Here is a 21,669-nt window from a genome sequence, read left to right as displayed (position 1 = left end):
AAAAAATTTTACAATATTGACCTTGATCTCAGGTTGAAAAACATAATAGTGCTTAAAACTGCCTGGGAACCCAATTTTTTGGAGTTTTTATTCGATAAGTTTTTGTGTAACTTTTGTCTATAATAACATCTAGAAACGTTACAAAGTTTTTAAATATACATTTATAAACATAAAAAAATGTACATCCATTTCCCTCTTCTATCATCACTTTCCCATCTTAGCCTACCATCACCGCCATTAGTCACCGCTGTCATCGCACTATCACCATCAAACCTTCCCCTCTTCTTTTTTCTTTTTTTTTCTTCTTCTTTCGCCCTCCATCCCCTCCTCCTTCCCTCCCTCCTCATCCTCTTCTCTCCCCTCCACCTCTTCCTTCTCTTCCTGCCTTGGGGAAAAAGCGAAGGGGGAGGAGGGAGGGAGGGAGGGAGGAGGAGAGGAAACTGGGAGGAGGTGGAGGGGGAGGGAGAGAGAAAAAAAAGGTAGGGAGATCTGGGGGCCACTCTAGTTGAGGGTCTGTGCAATTATTTACCGTTGCAGCTCAGATTTGTACATATCACTGCATTTGGAAAGAAAAACTAAGATGGAGCCGTCTTATATCCTAAAATGTTATAGAAAGTATTGGACAACAATTTCACAAATTCATTGAGACCATTTGGCTTCCGTCTCATAAAGTTTTGAAATCTCAAAATTTTCAATTGTCTTTTACTTCGCACCAGCAAATTACTTCCAATTTTTTTCTTTTATCTTCCTCACGGATTGAAGAAACTCTAAAAAAGATTGAGTAGTTCTTGTCGATATTCTTTTTTGCCTTGCTCTAGGTTACTCCAAAACACCAACAATGAACAGTAAAGGCAATTAAAAAAAAGGCCATGAGTCATTTAGGCAATCTTAGAGCATGATGACAACTGCAATTCCATTACAGATTGGTTGGGTATCTTTTGATTGATGTAAGCCCCTTGATTTTTTAGCTATGTACCATTTTTTTACATGCGAATTGTTTTTTCTGAAGGTTATGTTTGGGATCTTTGAATCCTTTGCTTATTATAACTTGAAAGCATGGAGTATGACATGAGATGATCATTTAACTATTATATGTGTAAATGCTCCCCTAGTGCGAGATTAAATGTTAGACAGATATTTTTTTACTTTCAAACTTGCAAGTTGTAAATTTCAATCAGGAACAGCTTTTTCCCCTTTATGATCTAATCATTGTTGTTGTTCTATGTCCATTCACATTGATATCTGGCTTTAAGGGTTAATTTTTGGAGGTAGTCCGTGTGATAGGACATTATTTAATAGTAATTTTATTACTCATTTCCCCTGTTATACCTATCAAATATTGTGTTAATTGCCGATATCTATTTATATTTGGTATTTGGGTCTAATTCCAGGAAGGGAGCAGAAAACTACCAAAAAGAAAGGGAACAAGAGACAATTGGGCTAAGGGCCCACCTTGTGTACTTCATTGGCTCAAGTCCTACGGGAGAGAGCATTAGTAATCTCCTTCGGCTTTTAAGAGGGACATCAGCGGGGACCACGAAGAAGCAAAGGCTTTTCTTCAATTGGGCTTTTGAGAGAAACACACGAGGAGAAGCTTTTTCCTTGTAATCTTTTGCTTGCTTCCCAATTGCGGTGGGACCAGAGACTAGATAGATTTAGTCAACTTCCTTTTGTTTCTCTATAAGTAGAGAACGGATAGAAGCAAGCGGGGAGTTTTTTAGCTTTTAGTTCAGTTTTTTCGTTTTCTTTCTCTTTCTCTCTGACTGGCCTCTGACACACGCCAGGTGTTTGACAATATTCCCCAACGGGGAAACATCTTTTATTCTTTGCTTTCTAGTAAAAAGGCAATGCCGTTGCAATCATTTAATTCGTGTGGTGATTTAATTATGCGGTGTGGCTAAACCTTCAATCTAGTCAAGGGTCAACTCGACGGCGCAATCCCGAAATTCTGTGAGATCTAATTAGTTTTCACGCGTTCCTCAATTTATTAATATTTGCATGCTGTCTGCTTAAATTCTCATGGGATTTATTTATTAATTGGATGTCAAGGGCCCGATGTTCAATGTGATTTATTAATCTCGTGCCATTTTAGTCAATTAAATTCGTAATTGTTTGATTGATTAATATTAGTGGCAACTGGTGTGTTTACACATCAGGGGAGCGTGTAATCTAATTTAAATAACCCTCGTAGCGTGTTATTGATTAGGGCTAGGTTTTTCTAGTTGTTAATGCAATTGGGAAATTAACTCCTATGGTCGTACCTAGGAGTATTTTCTGATTAGGGGTAACCAACGGTCGTACCTTAGTTATCAATAAATTAAGGAAAAATTGGTCGTCAGACTTCATCAACGACTATAACTAGCCTATTAATACATTAAGTGAACCTCTCTTGCATCAATGATCGGATAATTGGACTGTGCCTGAGTAGTTGTATCCTTGGCTAGAATTTTCACATTCTTGATTTAATTCCTTTTTATATTTGTGCTAGTTAATTATTTGTTCCAGTGAATTATTTAATTGTTTTTAGTCTAACTCCGATAAAATCCCCCTTATTCCAATTGGAATTTTAAAAGAGACAAATATCCCCAGTCCTTGTGGATTCGACCCTGCTTATCACTGTCTACAGAAGTTATATTTTGTTTGAGCAGGTATTTATTATTGCACAGGTTCGGCACCTGTCAATTTTTGGCGCCGTTGCCGGGGACTGGCGTTAATTATTTGTTCCTTTTTAAATCTAATTTTTTTTTACTTTCTTTCTTTCTTTCTGGTATTTTTCTAGTTTATGCCTCGTTCTTCTCGTACAGGCGACTTAATTTTTGACCCTGAAGTAGAGAAGACTGCACGCCGAACTAGGAAAGAGACTAGACAGCTCAGAGAGGAGCAGCCCAGTGGTGCATCTCTAGGACTGGATCCGGAGGTGGAATCGTTAAATCTGCATAGTGATTCGGACCAGGAGGAAGTCGCCATGGCAAATGCACAACAATACGGGAGTTGGCCGCTCCAAACTTGACCCAACAACCTCTCTGCATAACTTTCCCTCGCCTTAGTGAGAATGCAGCTTTTGAATTAAAACCTGGTCTAATCCATTTGTTGCCTACTTTTCATGGTCTGTCAGGTGAGGAACCCCACAAACATATGCAGGAATTTGATGTGGTGTGTTCGAGTATGAAGCCTTCGGGAGTAACTGATGAACAAATTAAGTTAAGGGCCTTTCCTTTTTCTCTCAAGGATTCGGCAAAAGACTGGTTGTACTGTCTACCTGCAGGCATTATCACCACGTGGCCAGAGATGCAGAAAAAAATTTTCGAAAAATATTTCCCTGCGTCCAGAGCTGCTAGTTTGCGAAAGGAAATATGTGGCATCAAACAATTTCACTGGGAATCCTTGTATGAATATTGGGAGAGGTTCACCAGGCTGCGCACCCGATGCCCTCAACACCAAATAAGTGATCAACTGCTGATTCAGTACTTCTACGAGGGGCTACTGATGAACGATAGAAATATCATTGATGCAGCAAGTGGAGGTGCACTGGTGAATAAGACTACCCAAGAGGCTTGGGAACTAATCGAGCGAATGGCAGAGAACTGCCAGCAGTTTGGTACAAGAGAGGATGTTCCTACGAGAAAGGTCAACGAGGTAAGCTCATCTTCCATTCAACAGCAGTTATCTGAATTAACCTCATTTGTTCGACAGATAGCTGTAGGAAATGTACAGCAGGCCAAGGTGTGTGGGATTTGTACGAACAGTGGTCATACTACCGACTCGTGCCCACAGTTACAAGAGGAGGGAATTGAGCAAGCAAACATGGCTGGTAACATGCCTATGCCACGTAGACAGTATGACCTCTATTCCAACTCATACAATCCGGGTTGGAGGGATCATCCAAATCTGAGCTATGGGAGAAATAAGCAACAAAATTTCACCCCCAATAGACAACAGCGCTTCCAACAACAATATCAAACAAAAAATCAACCCTCCTCTAACCCAGGTATGTCCTTAGAAGACATGGTTAAAATCATAGCCTCTAACACTATGAAATTTCAGCAGGACACTGAGGCTAGCAGTCAAGAGATGAAGGCACGTATGCAAAACTTGGAAAATCAGATGAGTCAATTGGCCTCAATTGTCAACCGACTGGACTCCCAGGGAAAGGGAAAACTTCCATTCCAACCTAAGGTGAATCCCAAGAATGTAAGTGCAATGACCCTCAGGAGTGGGAAGGAGGTTGAAGGATCAACACCGGTGGCTCCGAAGGACAAGAATGAGGACCGCATTGAGAAGGAGCTTGAGGAAGAAGGAACGCCCGGCACAAATAAAGAGGTAATACGTAACCCAGTGGTTCCAGTTAAGCCTAACCCACCACCTTTTCCTAACAGGTTGGAAAGGCATAAAAAGCAAGACAAGAAAAAGGAAATTCTGGAGATGTTTAGAAAGGTGGAGATAAATATCCCCTTACTTGACGCAATTAAGCAAGTACCCCGGTATGCCAAATTTTTGAAGGACCTATGCATCAATAGGAAGAAATTGAAGGGAGATGAAAGGATAATTGTGGGAGAGAACGTATCCGCAGTGCTTCAAAGAAAACTTCCGCCCAAGTGTGGAGACCCAGGTATGTTCACTATCCCTTGTAAAATAGGAAACACTAGCATTCGGAATGCCATGTTAGATCTAGGAGCCTCTACAAATGTGATGCCCAAGGCTATTTATGCTTCGCTAAATTTGGGTCCCTTAAAGGAAACTGGCATTATAATTCAATTGACTGATAGGACTAATCCTTATCCCGATGGGGTGATAGAAGATGTGTTAGTGCAAGTGAACAATTTAGTGTTCGCAGCTGATTTTTATATTCTTGATATGGGTGATGAACGTTCTCCAAATCCATCACCAATTTTGTTGGGGAGACCCTTCTTGAGCACGGCTCGTACAAAAATTGATGTTAGTGAGGGCACCCTAACGATGAAATTTGATGGAGAAATAGTTCATTTTAATATATTTGAGGCCATGAGATATCCTTGTCATTCTAATGCTATTTTCGCTGTGAGTGTAATTGACCCTTTGGTGCAAGAAGTATTTGAGATTAATGGCAGGGATGAATTGGAGACAGCAATCACCAAACATTTGAATTTGGAAGCAACTTGTGAAATGGAGTTAGATGTCAGTTTGCATAGAATGGTTGGAGCCTTGGTATTTGGGTCTAATTCCAGGAATGGAGCAGAAAACTACCAAAAAGAAAGGGAACAAGAGACAATTGGGCTAAGGGCCCACCTTGTGTACTTCATTGGCTCAAGTCCTACGGGAGAGAGCATTAGTAATCTCCTTTGGCTTTTAAGAGGGACATCAACGGGGACCACGAAGAAGCAAAGGCTTTTCTTCAATTGGGCTTTTGAGAGAAACACACGAGGAGAAGCTTTTTCCTTGTAATCTTTTGCTTGCTTCCCAATTGCGGTGGGACCAGAGACTAGATAGCTTTAGTCAACTTCCTTTTGTTTCTCTATAAGTAGAGAACGGACAGAAGCAAGCGGGGAGTTTTTTAGCTTTTAGTTCAGTTTTTTCGTTTTCTTTCTCTTTCTCTCTGACTGGCCTCTGACACACGCCAGGTGTTTGACAATATTCCCCAACGGGAAACATCTTTTATTCCTTGCTTTCTAGTAAAAAGGCAATGATGTTGCAATCATTTAATTCGTGTGATGATTTAATTATGCGGCGTGGCTAAACCTTCAATCTAGTCAAGGGTCAACTCGACGGCGCAGTCCCGAAATTCTGTGAGATCTAATTAGTTTTCACGCGTTCCTCAATTTATTAATATTTGCATGCTGTCTGCTTAAATTCTCATGGGATTTATTTATTAATTGGATGTCAAGGGCCCGATGTTCAATGTGATTTATTAATCTCGTGCCATTTTAGTCAATTAAATCCGTAATTGTTTGATTGATTAATATTAGTGGCAACTGGTGTGTTTACACATCAGGGGAGCGTGCAATCTAATTTAAATAACCCTCGTAGCGTGTTATTGATTAGGGCTAGATTTTTCTAGTTGTTAATGCAATTGGGAAATTAACTCCTATGGTCGTACCTAGGAGTATTTTCTGATTAGGGGTAACCAACGGTCGTACCTTGGTTATCAATAAATTAAGGAAAAATTGGTCGTCAGACTTCGTCAACGACTATAACTAGCCTATTAATACATTAAGTGAACCTCTCTTGCATCAATGATCGGATAATTGGACTGTACCTGAGTAGTTGTATCCTTGGCTAGAATTTCCACATTCTTGATTTAATTCCTTTTTATATTTGTGCTAGTTAATTATTTGTTCCAGTGAATTATTTAATTGTTTTTAGTCTAACTCCGATAAAATCCCCCTTATTCCAATTGGAATTTTAAAAGAGACAAATATCCCCAGTTCCTGTGGATTCGACCCTGCTTATCACTGTCTACAGAAGTTATATTTTGTTTGAGCAGGTATTTATTATTGCACAGGTTCGGCACATGTCACCGTGTGTCTTTGATTAGTTTTGCAAGTTTTTCCCATAAATTTACTTTGAAATAAACTTTTCAAGTTTTCTAAAGTTCAACTAAATTTTATATATGTTAATTTCAACTGAATAGTTCGGCATTGCTAAATTGATCCTTTAGTTGGAGTGAAATTCATATCAACCAAATTAGTGCTCTTGTCTAGTATAAAATTGTACTTTACTATATTCTATGGTGTACTGATAATCATATTCACTTACAAATATAAAAAAGTTATAATAACTAAAAGAAAGAAGATAAGATGATTGTAAATTGCAATAAGATATTCATTTGCATTAGTAGTTGACTTAGTCGGATAATATATTTGATGTATTTGATTTAGTCTGATAATATATTTGATGTGTAAAAGTCAACCACATACATAACCAAGAGACACCTAAATACTTTGAACTTGTGTTAAATTGCTCCCTTAGTTGGGAACAATTCATATCAATTAAATTGACGTTCTTTACCAATATTGTGGTATATTTTACTAGATTGTATAGCATATCGATATTTATATCCACCAAAAGGTACTAAATGGTACAGTTAAAAGAAAGAAAATAAGAAGAGCATGAAATGCAACAAGGTACTCTTTTGCATGAGTAATTGACTTAGTTTCAAAATATTTTTGATGTGAATACATTAACCACATAAATAACAAAAATGCCTCTAAATACTTAGAACTCATGTTGAATTGCTCCCATAGTTGGGGTGCAATTCATATCAGCCAAATCATATTTTTCTCTAGTATAGTGGTGTACTTTATTTATTGGATTGCATAGTGTACTAATTATTGTTGTTATTGGTTTCTGATGTATTCAGGATTTGTATTTCCCATGCACATGTTTGAAAAAATCGTTTAAAACGTCCCTCATAATTTGTAAAATAACTTTTTTCATCCCTTATTTTTTAAATTGTAATTTTACATCCATTACAAATTCACATTGGTCAAATTTGGTCCTTATCTAGGTTTTCGATTAATTTTTTACCGAAATCTACCATGTGCCTTGCACATGATCATTTTTTAGGGGTAAAATTGTCAAACATATTTCACATAATCTGATCCATAGTCCCTCATATTTTACAAAATGAATTTTTTCGTCCTTCACATTTCACAAAATAAAAGTTTTCATCCCTCATTGATTATGTGTACGATAGCCTTTTCTTATTTTTGAAAACTCATATATATGTCTATTTGATTTCACCTGAACAATACAAATAGTATGTAATATATCTCTATTTAATTTCATCTGAATAAGTTAATTGTAGTTATAGATGAAATCAAATACACATATTTTACATGCTATTCGTATTGTTCAGGTGAAATCAAATAGATATATACATGGATTTAAAAAAAAAGAAACTATTCGTACACATGATCAATAAGAGATAAAAAAATTCATTTTTTGAAATGTGAGGAAAGAAAAAATCGAATTATGTGAAATTTGATTTAACAATTTTATCCTTAAAAAATGATCACGTGCGAGACACGTGGTGGATTCCAACCAAAAACTAGTCAAAAATTTAGGTAGGGACTAAATTTGATCAGTGTGAATTTGTAAAGAATGTAAAATTACACTTTTAAAAATGAAGAACGAAAAAAGTCATTTTACAAACTGTGAGTCACGTTTTAAATGATTTTCCCTACATGTTTCTAGTTGAATAATAAAACTTTTGAGTTTTGCCAAAAGAACAAAAAACTTGAAGGTTGCAAAGTTGATTTTTGACCAAACTTTATCCTGGATTCATGTGCTCCAAGTTGGTTTTTTGAAGGCTTTGAAAGAAAAAAAAGTGCGTTTCTTCGTAGTATCTTGAGTCTTTCCAACCATTAACCAAAGATAAAGGATGATTTTCAAGAGTAAATTCTTAAATTGTGATGGAAAAAAAAAAGTTATTCTACAAGGAGATGAATTTTGAGATGAATTGTTAGTTTCTTCATTCTTCTTCTTATTCTTCCTTGCGTTTTCTCTCTTCCAAACTCACCCAATTCACAAATCTTCATTTTTGCTTCATAATCTTACTAAAAACCATCAACCCAACAATTTTTGAGCATCATGCAACCTTTCTAATTGAGAAATTATCAAATCTTTTAATCTATAAGAAATATAACTTTTTGTTATTTATATACAAAGAATTACTAGTAGATAAAAACAAAAATGATTGTGTGCTCCTAATAAAAAAAAAGCAAATTTTGAATATAATTTTCTAAGAATTCGCATTTATCGGATGCGAGATACAGTAAAGCCGAAAGCCTACTAGTTCGATTAAGATATATTGTCACAAATTATTATCAAGTATTGATGGCAATATTATGGGATTTTTTTTTCCAGTTCTGATGAATTTAGAGCCTTAAGTAGTAAAATTTGTAGAAATTTGCATTGCAAATTGTAAATCATTTTATAATTTGCAGTGAAATCATAAAGCAAGGGAAAATGGCATTACAACTGAAGCAAAAAGAAAAATCATGGCAAAATCTAGATTCATGGAAAAATCATGGCCACCAAGAAGAAAACGCGACCACAATAAGCGACCATGAGTTCACGTATTGTGTGGTCGCGTATTACAACTTGCACCCGCAAAAATCATTTAAGGGTCAGAAATATAGACCTCGCATTTGATCAATGCGAGGTCTATATTTCTTTTCTTTTTTTTTTTGGATTTTGTTGGTCACAAAATTCAAAGGACTTCGCATTCAGCAAATGCAAGCTCCGTAAGCTCGCATTTGCTAAATGCGAAGACCCCTTGGACGGAATCTAGCACTCAAAATGCCCGCTTTGTAGAATTTTTTTTAAAATTCATCATAATGTTAGAAATTTCTCTCTAAATCATGGGATCATGTCATTACAAAATTCAGAAGCTATGAATTAAAAAGTTGACATTTATGACTGTATGGATAGCTCCCTTCTTTTCCCTCTGAGATTGACAATTGAACATTGTTTCTGCATTGGCAATTTCAACCAAACAATTAAGTTGTTACTCGTACTATGCACGGGTAATAATTAGAGCTGTTAAACGAACCGAGCTGTTCGGTAGCTCGGTTCGTTTCGACTCGTTCGAAACCTTAAACGAACCGAGTTCGAACGAATTTTTTTGTTCGATTAATAATCGAGCGAACACGAGCAAGTTCGCGAGTTTTAACGAACGTTCGCGAACATGGATATAATTATCATTTGACAAATTTTAGGATTAATTTTATGGTTGGAATTTTATATTTGGAGGGCAAATTGCTTTGTTTTATTTGTTGTTTTTATGTTAATGTTAGTTCTATAATTAATGAATAATAGAATTTGGTCACTTAGTTGCTTTAACTGTTTTTTAGAAGGATTAATGATTTGTATGGCATATTTAAGGCTTAAAATAATTTGGATTCCAGCATTTCGAGCATGTTCCCGAATGGCTCGTTTATGTTAAACGAGTCGAACACGAACTCGAATTCGAACACGAACTTTGCTTAACGAGCCGAACACGAACACAGGTTTGGAGTTAGAAAATTAACGAACGAACATGAACGTTGTTCGAATCGCTTAACGAACAGAGCTCAAACATGAGATACTCGGTTCGATTCGGTTCGTTTACAGCTTTAGTAATAATTAAGGTTTTTTGTTAGCATCTTGGGCGCTTTTCTTGATTGATACTTGAGTTCAGAATTTTATTTGTGCTGATTATGTGTTGTATGAATATCCATGCATTATTGCCTCTGTAATGCACTTTCTGGAATGCACACCTCAACCTTGAATTTGCTCCTAGATCTTGGGAATCATGTAATTAGAAAATTAAGAAGGTACTTAGGTTTCCAATAAAGATGTGTACATAGTATTAACATCAGTTTCAAAGTTTTAACAGACTTCCAATTGAAAACTTGCGTTCTTATTCTGCTTAAGTATTGGTCTGGGAATTCCAAAGTTTGATTCATTTTGCTTTGTTCTTAATTTTCAGTTATGCTTATTTGGCTGCAACCCAACTGGGGCAGCGCATGAGGTTTGGAGGCACATCAAAGACTTCTCCCAGCCATGGCAGTTCACATACTGGTTCTGTTCCGGTTCCACTGTTGCCGCACCTGAATGAAAACGTCTACAATTTGACAATCTTCTCTTGGAATGCTTTTGATGCCCTTTTGGAACTATACTAAAACAGTTAGTTTTATCAATGGTATCAATGGCAGAGATTGTGGCAGAGGTTATGGGAAAGATTGTGGCAGATATTATGGGAAAGATTATGGCAGATTATATGGCAGAGGTTATCAGAAAGATTATGGCAGATTATGACAGACATTATGGCTAAAATCTGTATATATTTCTTACCTAGAATAGAAAATCAGTTACCATAGCTGTATATTAGGTCAATCAATCAAGTATATATAGGGGTTTACCAAAAATAGATTGTACAGGAATTCTTATTTAATAGAAAGGACCAGGAAGAGGAACTGGATCCGATTCCAGTAAATTTACTCAAATTTTGTCATTGTATCAGAGCCTACCTTTTGAATCTATAAGATATTTTGAGTATTTTTTTTTCTATAGCTTTTTGGGTTGATTTCTAATCAACATTCTGGTTTTGATATTTCTTAGTTTATCAATCTGTGATTTCGGATTTGCATTTGAGTTTTGTTAAGAATGGCTGCTGAGAATTCTTTTGGAAGACAATCTGCAGAGACTTTGGGTATCAGACTTACAGGGAAGAATTATGCAACATGGGAATTTCAGTTCAGAATGTTTCTGAAAGGGAAGGAGCTTTGGGGTCACATTGATGGGTCTTCTACTGCTTCTGGAACTGAGAAAGAAATAAGTCAATGGGAATCAAATGATTCACGAATTATTTCATGATTTTAGCATCCATTGAACCTCATATGGTGAACAGCTTACGTTCATTTAATACTGCAAAGGAGATATGGAATTTTCTGAAACGCATATATCATCAACACAACACTGCAAGACGATTTCAGCTTGAACTTGATATCAGTAAGTTCAGTCAAGGTAATCTCTCTATTGAGCAATATTATTCTGCATTTCTAAATCTGTGGGGTGAATATTCTGATATCATCTACTTTGAGATACCTAAGGAGGCCTTAGCAAGCTTTCAAAAAGTTCATCAAGTTAGCATGCGTGATCAGTTTTTGATGAAACTGAGGCCAGAATTTGAGACTGCTCGGGGTGGATTGCTGAATCGAAATCCAGTTCCTTCTTTGGATGTGTGTGTTGGTGAATTGTTACGGGAAGAACAAAGATTGGCTACACAGTCAATTCTAAGTGCAGCTGGTGGGACATCAGAGGTTGTCAATGTTGCTTATGCTGCACAAAGAAGGAATAGAGGAAAGGGACAAATGCAGTGCTACAGCTGCAAGGAGTTTGGCCATATTGCTCGCAATTGTGGTAAGAAATTCTGCAGTTACTGTAAGCAAAGTGGACATATTCTCAAGGAATGTCCTACACGTCCGGAAAACAGGCGAGCCCAAGCTTTTCAAGCTACTGTTCCAGATGCTCCTGTTATTGGTCCTACATCTACCACCAGCCAGACTGTTCTGACCCCAGAAATGGTCCAGCAGATGATTCTTACTGCATTTTCTGCCCTTGGACTTCAAGGTCAAGGTAAGCCAGCTTCATCTACTTGGCTTATCGACTCAGGAGCGACCAATCATATGACTGGTTCATCTGATTTTTTACAAAATTTGCGGCCATATACTGGTTGCCAAAATATTCAGATTGCTAATGGTAGTAATCTTCCAATTACAGCTATTGGTGATATTGGACATTCTTTTCGCCATGTATTTGTTGCTCCTAAGTTGTCTACTAATTTAATCTCTGTTGGACAGCTAGTGGAGAATCATTGTGATGTACATTTCTCTCGTGGTGGTTGTCTTGTGCAGGACCAGATGTCGGGGAAGGTAATCGCGAAGGGGCCTAGAGTGGGAAGATTATTTCCATTGCAATTTCCACTTGTATTAAGATCTTACGGTCTGATAATGGTGGGGAATATGTGTCACATGACTTTCAAGCCTACTTGCAACGCAAAGGGATTGTATCTCAGAGATCATGTCCTTATACCCCTCAACAAAATGGGGTGGCTGAACGCAAAAACCGCCATTTGTTGGATATGGTTCGAACATTACTCTTGCAATCTTCTGTACCCCCTAGATTTTGGGTTGAAGCTTTGTCAACTGCTGTGTATTTGATTAATCGATTGCCTTCTCAACAATTGGGTTTTGATTCTCCTTATTATCATCTTTTTGGTGTACATCCTAATTATCACATGCTACACACATTTGGTTGTGTTTGTTTTGTTCACCTACCACCTCATGAGCGCCACAAGCTTGCAGCTCAGTCAGTTCGGTGTGCCTTTATGGGATGTAGCACCACTCAAAAAGGATTCTTATGTTATGATGCTGTTGCTAATCGTTTGCGTGTCTCTCGACATGTCATTTTCTTTGAGCATGAGTACTATTTTCCGCAGCACATTTTTCCTTCCAACAATGTTGTTCTTCCTAGCTTTGATGATATCTCTCCACCAATTCAACGATTTAGACCTGGCATTGTCTATCAACGTCGACGACCTCCATCAGTAGAAATCCTTCCCGATCCTGCTCCACTGCCTACCACTTCTGATGATTCTGTGACTCTGCGACGATCTTCCCGTATCAGCAAACCTCCTGATAGGTATGGTTTCTCTGCCGCTTTAGTTGACACTGCAGTACCTTCCTCTTATTCTCAAGCAACTAAACATGCATGTTGGGTAAAAGCTATGGACGAAGAACTTCAAGCTCTTTTGGAGAATCATACTTGGGACATCGTACCTTGTCCTACTGGTGTCAAATCCATTGGCTGTAAATGGGTCTATTCCATTAAACTACGGTCCGATGGAACGCTTGATAGACATAAAGCGAGATTGGTGGCCCTTGGTAATCGACAGGAATATGGAATCAATTATGAGGAGACATTTGCTCCTGTAGCAAAGATGACTACGGTACGACTTGTTCTTGCCATTGCTGCTTCTAAGGGATGGTCACTGCGACAGATGGACGTTAAGAATGCCTTTTTACATGGAGATCTGAAAGAAGACATTTATATGACTCCACCACCAGGGTTATTCTCCACACCTTCAGGTGATGTTTGTAAGTTGAAACGATCACTCTATGGTTTGAAACAAGCTCCACGTGCTTGGTTTGATAAATTTCGTTCCACACTTCTTGGTTTCTCCTTTGTCCAAAGCCAGTATGATTCCTCTTTGTTTCTTTGCAAGACATCTAAAGGCATTGTCATACTTCTTGTATATGTTGATGATATTGTTATTACCGGGACTGATTATGCATTGATTTCTCAACTTCAAGACCATCTTCAACGTTGTTTCCATATGAAGGACCTGGGTTCTTTACAGTATTTTTTAGGTCTTGAGGTATATTTTAGTTCCACCGGTATTTTCTTAACCCAGCACAAATACATTCGGGAGTTAATTGCTTTGGCTGGTCTTCAAGATGGTCGATTCGTTGATACCCCTTTGGAAGTGAATGTTAAGTATCGTCATGATGAAGGTGATCTTATCTCTGATCCGTCTTTATATCGACAGCTGGTGGGTAGTCTAAACTACCTGACTATTACTCGCCCTGATATCTCTTTTGCTGTTCAACAAGTTAGTCAGTTTATGCAAGCACCTCGGCACCTTCATTTGGCAGCTGTTTGCCGCATTGTTCGCTATTTGAAAGGCACTTCTTCTCGTGGTCTTTTCTTTCCAGCAAACTCTCCTATTCGCCTGATTGCATATAGTGATGCTGATTGGGCTGGTTGTTCTGATACTAGACGTTCAGTTACTGGTTGGTGCATGTTCCTTGGTACTTCTCTCGTTTCCTGGAAAAGCAAGAAGCAAGACAGGGTGTCTAAGTCTTCTACGGAGTCTGAGTATCGTGCTATGTCTTCTGCATGCTCTGAAATTGTTTGGCTCCGTGGATTGTTAGGTGAGCTCGGGTTTCCTCAAAAAGGGTCTACACCGCTTCATGCCGACAACACTAGTGCAATTCAAATTGCGGCTAATCCAGTATTTCACGAGCGTACCAAACACATTGAAGTGGATTGTCACTCTATTCGTGAATCATATGATGCTCAGGTCATCTCTCTTCCGCATATCCCCACTGATCTCCAGATTGCGGATGTGTTTACTAAAGCTCTCTCCAAAAATCGTCATCACTTTCTTGTTGACAAATTGATGCTTGTTGATCAGCCAGCATCAATTTGAGGGGGGATATCAATGGTATCAATGGCAGAGATTGTGGCAGAGGTTATGGGAAAGATTGTGGCAGATATTATGGGAAAGATTATGGCAGATTATATGGCAGAGGTTATGGGAAAGATTATGGCAGATTATGACAGACATTATGGCTAAAATCTGTATATATTTCTTACCTAGAATAGAAAATCTGTTACCATAGCTGTATATTAGGTCAATCAATCAAGTATATATAGGGGTTTACCAAAAATAGATTGTACAGGAATTCTTATTTAATAGAAAGGACCAGGAAGAGGAACTGGATCCGATTCCAGTCAATTTACTCAAATTTTGTCAAGTTTTGGACAAATGGCTTGTAAAATAGTTTTTGGTGCTAACCTCTTCTAGTTAGGTGTCAACGAGTAATGAAACTCGCTCGCAAATTTAGCTTTAACTTTAGGTCTATAGCTACGTATACAGGTCTTGTTGCAAAAAAAGTTGTGTATTTCAAAAGATTTTATCGAAAAATCAACGAGACTTTCAATCATTTTGTAATGTTCAATTTCTTTTTGTGCTTTCTATGAGTTAAAAACTAATGTGGCCTCGTGCGCAAAAGGGAGAAATTGAGTTGTGCCAATTCAGTGCAAATCAGTGGATTTGCAATAACAATTACTGTTTCTGTTCCTTCTTTTTATAAGAAGAAGGCTTGTTTAATTTTGGAAAAACATTTCAACGTCCTAAATACTATTTAGCATAACTCAATCTTGGTCCACACTGGTTGTGATCTATCATTTTAAACAAGTTGTGCTTTCCTACGGAAATTGTCCACCAGTGGATGGAAAGGGTATCGATAAAAAGTCTTAGATACGGTACTGGAGACTTATGACACTGAATTATAGCTGGTAAGGAGTTTGCTTATGATGGAGAGAAGAGTCTTGTTTTCTGTTAGCCCCCATGGAACAAACTTGAGTTCTTGAGTTTACAATTGTGCTTAAGGATGTCTCTTCAATTTACATTTGTTCTTATGATAGAGTATTTGTGTGTGTGTCATATATGTATATATATATATATATATACATACCTGCATACGTACACACACGCATGCATGCATGCGCATGCACACACTAAAAATAGGACACTAAAATATTTATGGGTGCAGTGGAATTAATGCATAAGAGAGTCAATAAATGAAGATCAATGGTAAAGTTAAAAGCGAAACTTGTTAAGACATGAATTTAATGTGTATGAGATTTAAGGCTATTAAATGATAGATAGAAACATTCAATTACGAACAAGAGAATGAACACAAACAAATGCAGAGTGGTCTCTTCAAATTCACCCCTATAAATTACTCCATGAACAAACTTCTTTCTCCGCAGGGATTCATTATCTCATAAGCACAGACAGATCCAAAAACACACCAAAAATGGCTCTTCATTTCAACTCTCTGGTCCTGGCAACGCTAGCACTAGTGCTGGTGACCAGCATTAACACAGAAGCAAGATTCGGTACTCGTTGGCGGATTCTAGACCCATACGACCCCCGTCGGATTGAACTTGGAGAATTGGCAGTCGATTTGTACAACAATCAGGCAAAGACCAACTTAGTATTTGAAACAGTGGGGGAAGTATATACCTAATATTTCAATGGCGAAAACTATAGGGTGCATCTTATAGCAAAGAAGGGCGATAAGCCTGAGCAGTATTGGGCATTTTTACACCAACATCCTTTTGGTAATGTCACAACACTGGTATCCTTGGAAATTTCACCTCCCTATTTGGCTCCACTTCCTCTCCACATAGTCCACTAGTTAGGGAAGTGAAGGACAAGGAAAGGATAAATAAGTACGTTGCAAGAAACTTAGGCTTTGTCTTCTTTGGTTTTGGAAGGAAAAGTGATGGGTGAACGAGAAAAGGAGTTGACGAAAAAAGTGTTATTCTTTGTTAGATAGTTGACTCATGAAAGAGCAATAGAAAAGAAAAATTACGATTATATATTCCTAACTCTCTATTGGCTTGCTTTTATGTTTTAAATTGTCTTTTATGTGCAATGACTACCTTAAACATTCTGGATGGAAACTAACCTAAATTATATTAAGTTTATGAGTAAAGGGTTATGTCCCACATTGGTTCTAAAGATGGAAAAAGAGTGGTTAATTTGTAAGTAAGAACCCAAAGACCTAATAGTTTAAACTTTTGGATCAGAGTCAGGTTCCTGACTTATATATTGGCCTCTTAGGTGGAATCTCTCGAAATTTTTCTCCCTATAAAATTGGATAAAAGCTTCAGGTTGCGAGACTAGTCTACTCGTGTACAAGTGTATCTTTCTCCAAGTTGAACCAGTGAAAATTCTTTTTTTGATGGTGGACTGAAGTGCCAAGAATTTGGCTAGTGTTGGACTAGGTGCGCTATGAGTTTGGCAGGGGGTCCGGTTGGTGTGAGATGGAGCCAAGGGTTGACAGAGATCCAAAAATCCAGTTTGGATATTGAAGAAGAGTGGATCCATGTTTGGGAGAAGAGGTGACCTTAAATGATAAGGTGGGCTTGTGTTGAGTATTAAAATGGATTCGAAGAAGGGTTTGTAATTTGGGTTTAATATGAAAGGTTACTCATGAAGAGGAAGATTTGTTAGATTCATGAGTAAAGGGTTATGTCCCACATTGGTCTGAGAAATTGAGAAAGAGCGGTTAATATGTAAGTAAGGGTTAAAAACCTAATAATTTAAGTTTTATGGTCAGAATTGGATTCCTAACTTGTATATTGGGATCTTTGATAGATTCTCTCGAAGTTTTCTCCCTATCAAATTAATCACTTAAAATTGAAATCGTAGAGATCTAGAACGGAAAAGGAATATTTATACATATGACACAGTCAACATTCTAGATAACTTTGTGGAAAACTAATATAAAGAAAAGAAAAAAGCAATACTTGGAGGAAAACAAATTTAGGTTAATTACAAAATGAATGATCAAAAAATGCATGATTCTCATTTTCTTCCGCTCATTGTCCAACTACAGTGTTAAGTCTGTTAATTTGTTTTAAGTTGTTTTTAGTATGATATGAGCAACTCAAGAAATTCCAATGGATCAAAGGTCAGCATTTTGGATGCACAAAATGCACAAAAATGACATATTTTCCCTCAATGAAAGCAATGATTTGTGAGTAATCATGGGATTTCGCATGTATAAAAATGACATGGATACTATTGCATTCACTTTGTAAATGCAAATATTGATTTGTGGGTAAAAATTCATTCAAGTTTAGATTGTTTTACCAAATCCACTGATTGTTGAATTAATAGATACCAGATTCCTCTTTTCCTTGCATAATGACACATCACCTAATGAAATTAATTTTAGTTTGCAATTCTCAGTCGATTATAGTGCAACATATCGAAAAGTTTTGGGGACAAACTGATCCACTTAAAAAATAAGGTGGGCAAAAATGCATAATCTTTGAGAGGTTTGTTATCTCTAACCACCAAATTTAGAACTAAAAGTCTTTTTTTTTTTACCTTTAGTGTTACACTCCCTCCTCCATGCCACTCAAACTGTACCACCTCCGAAACTAAAAGTCTTTATTTCTAATTTAAGCTGTTAAAGCTTAGCATATTAAATAGCTAACGATATCTAGTAATAAGAATTCACCACTAACATGCATTCGAAAGAAGGATAACCAAAATTTTGAAGGATTAAATTTTTATGCATTTTCAGTATGGAGAATATTTTTACATTAGTGCCATAAATGCATGTTACATGTGAAAAAAAATAAATTTCAAATTGGAATTAAAATTATGTAACGTACATGTAAACCTATTAATGTAACAAATTCTCATAACGAGTCTATATGTAGCATGTTAAAAGATTCCCAAGAAACCAATATTATTAGTCAACCGCCAATTTGTATAGTTATTTTAAATTATAAAGGATGTATTAACATTCTAAAGTCAAGTTCATTTAGTTTTGGTTATGATGATTTTGAGAACTGAAATCCAGTACTCTCTTCAAAGTCCATATTATGGCCAAGTCACATTTTATCGGTTATTGACTCGAAAAGAATATGCATGGAAGACCCCAAATATGAAGCAGTTGGGATGCTCTGTGCTATTATCCAGTACCAAATTTAGTGCTAATCCTACTTATCACACAAAAATAGAAGAAATTTAAATAAATAACACATGACAAGTCAAATAAACAGGACACTTAATATATATAGTGGTACTGAACATCCCATGTGAATGTGAAGAGAGTAAATTTTTATTTGTTTTGTTAGGATGAAAAGCAAACAAGAAGCAAACAAATAAAACAAAGAAATCAAGTTGAAAACCTAAAAGTAACTAAAGGCTAAAAGCACCAAAACCCATTTTTTAGCATATAAGAAATGGCTTAAACTAAAAAAGAAAAAACAAAACACCGTATTTTAGAATTAAAAGTGACCACTGATAGGCATGTTAGCCTACCACACTAAATCTAAATCCTGTTCATTACTAATTGAGCCCAATAGATTTCATTTCTTTAAATTAGGAAAAAGGAAAAAAATAAAGAAATTGTCCAACGGGCATTTCAATAACACATGTAATAAGAGTAATCTGCCAAGTGTAAAAAATCAAAACATTGAACCAAAATCTAAAAATTGAATAAGAATAAAGGGATTAATAAATGTGAAAGTGAGTATTTGCATGATATATTTTGTGCCTCGGGCCAACTGTTAGAAAAGCCTATAAGAAATTTAAGCTGAGTTTATTTTCAAATTTATATGACAAATTTTGTGTACCCATTGCCAGTTTAACACCAATGCATCAGAAAAAGCCAATATTGATTTCCGAATATCATACTTAAACGTCTTAGACTGCTTGAAATATACATTGACTCTCCATCAACACACGATACTTTGAAATGATTATACCATCAACACTCAAACAAGAGTACAAGACTATACATATAAGCAACAATACTTGGAAACGAGCATTTAACACAGTTATAATCACCATACACACACACACACATGTATTTATATGCGGTCAAAATCATTTTGTATTTAATCAGTGAACAGTGTTCTAATTTTGCAGTCTCAAGATTAAATATCACTAAAAATGCAAAGGCACATAAGATACTAGTAAAGCACAATCTAGCACATAAACTAGTAAGTAAACCGATAAGTTATTTCACAAATGTTTCAAATTAAAGATAGAACATTTAATATTTGGATTTTTTTTATATATATCATGAATTCAACAATGACAATGTATACACTATTAGTATATATAAGATTTACTTTATTTGGATTAGTTTTTTCCATACTAATAGTGTATACACTATCAGTGTTGGATAAATAACAATTATATACTAACAGTGTATAATTGTCTTTCCTACACTAAGAGTGTATACACTATCAGTATTGGATGAATAATAATTATACAAATTTTGAATTTGAAATTCAATTTTTTACATATGACATGGATCTAACAATGATAGTGTATATGCTATCAGTATATATAAAATTTACTCTTAACATTTTGACATACAAATATAGAAAATGAACTACTGTCAAATGCAAGTCAAAGATAGAACCTTTAATATTTTGTCATTTCTTGAGTAGGTTTTAATCAAATTTGACAGCCCCGTATTATGAGGTACAATAACATAAAAGAAAGTTCCCTTCTAAGATTCTACACTGATCAAAATCGTGGGGAAAAAAAACAAGAAGCTCAATTACTTGGTCAAACCAAAAGCTATTAATCACGTTCAACATTAAACATATCAAACACAATCAAGTAGAAGAAAGATTCACCTTGAAGTCAAGCAAGACTTGAATTACAGAACTCCATGAACCAATATGAAAGAACCCTTTTCAACCCACTTCAATTTGAGAGAACCCTTTGAAATTAAATTTTGGATTGAGGGATCTTGAGGAATTGATAATTAGAGTAAGAGCACAAAGCGGCAATTTTGGAGTGCTCGATGGTATCAGAAGAAAAGAAACTCCTAACCAATAATTGCCACAATTAGTGGGTGGGAAATTGAATCCTCAGACTAAACAAAAAAATAGCATTTTTTACCCAAAAAAAAGAAAGAAAAATCCGGCCTCATTCAAAAGCTAGCCTTACCAAAGCCAACTCCGATGAAGAACAGAAGTGAATTGGAATGAAACTCATCATGAAGATGCTCAATGACTCAAGACGGCCGGATAAATCATGAAAATATAGATAACATTCGTAGATAAAGAAGTCAATAGTTGAGTTATCTGCTAGTTGTTGTTTTAAACATGCCCCACAATTTCTGGTATTGTTATAGCTTGAAATGAAATTGATTGATAACCAAATATATTGATGATTTAATTAGCTGTTAATGATGTACTAGGAATAGACAACAACAAGGCTTTTAGTATCATTTCATGGAATCTTCGTTATTATGGTTCTGAGTTCATTAAAATATTTTTCTCCTTGCTGTCAATGCAGATCCAGCCTTGACTTTGGTATTAATGTTGGAGGGAATTTTAACTTGAAAAGCGAATATTTAGCAGGTAATTAATTTTCTCAATAATGTTAGAGACAAATTATGGTAGACCGGTAGTACAAAGCATGTTGAAATGGTGCTCCAAGTTTATGTTGCTGTATATCTGCTTCAAAAGTTTAACAGTCTCGTAAATGGACAAAACAATTTCTTGAACTGTAGCAAAATAGGCAGAAAAACTTTCTTTTGAAGAAAACGATCCTGAAGATCCAGAACATCAGCCAGGAACCCTGCATCATTGGTGCTCCAGCACCTTTGAATAACCAATTGGAGGTTGCATGAAAACTATCAAACTGTGCATGAATTTTGAGGGAAAAACAGAAAGAGACACTGATTACATTGAGTATTCAAATGCCATGAAGTGGCACTTCAAGGAAAGCCAAGTGCTAATATATAGACAAAGATTAAGCATTTGCCCATATTTCGATGCATTTGCCGGCGAAGTGATTTATCT

General features: G+C 36.4%; 1 protein-coding gene across 1 annotated transcript; it reads left to right on the top strand.

Annotated features, from left to right (window-relative positions):
• Nucleotides 1-3,135: 3,135 nt before the first annotated feature.
• On the top strand, nucleotides 3,136-10,795 carry LOC113771846. Its single transcript, XM_027316403.1, has 3 exons — nucleotides 3,136-5,417; nucleotides 10,451-10,553; nucleotides 10,649-10,795. Exons 1-3 carry the CDS (start codon nucleotides 3,136-3,138, stop codon nucleotides 10,793-10,795), a joined length of 2,532 nt encoding a protein of 843 aa, XP_027172204.1.
• The last annotated feature ends 10,874 nt before the right edge of the window (nucleotides 10,796-21,669 follow it).

This window comes from Coffea eugenioides, chromosome 1 (genome assembly GCF_003713205.1).
Source record: "Coffea eugenioides isolate CCC68of chromosome 1, Ceug_1.0, whole genome shotgun sequence".
NCBI lineage: Eukaryota > Viridiplantae > Streptophyta > Magnoliopsida > Gentianales > Rubiaceae > Coffea > Coffea eugenioides.
Note: the sequence above shows the minus strand (reverse complement) of the source record. Positions and strands in the feature narration are given on the sequence as shown.

Excerpts from the sequence above, each read along its gene's own strand:
- LOC113771846 (XM_027316403.1), top strand. The coding sequence starts at position 3,136 with ATGCAGGAATTTGATGTGGTGTGTTCGAGTATGAAGCCTTCGGGAGTA. Across the intron at positions 5,418-10,450 it reads CGAGGAGAAGCTTTTTCCTT|TTATGCTTATTTGGCTGCAA; the intron begins GTAATCTTTTGC and ends CTTAATTTTCAG. Across the intron at positions 10,554-10,648 it reads CACATACTGGTTCTGTTCCG|TTAGTTTTATCAATGGTATC; the intron begins GTTCCACTGTTG and ends ATACTAAAACAG.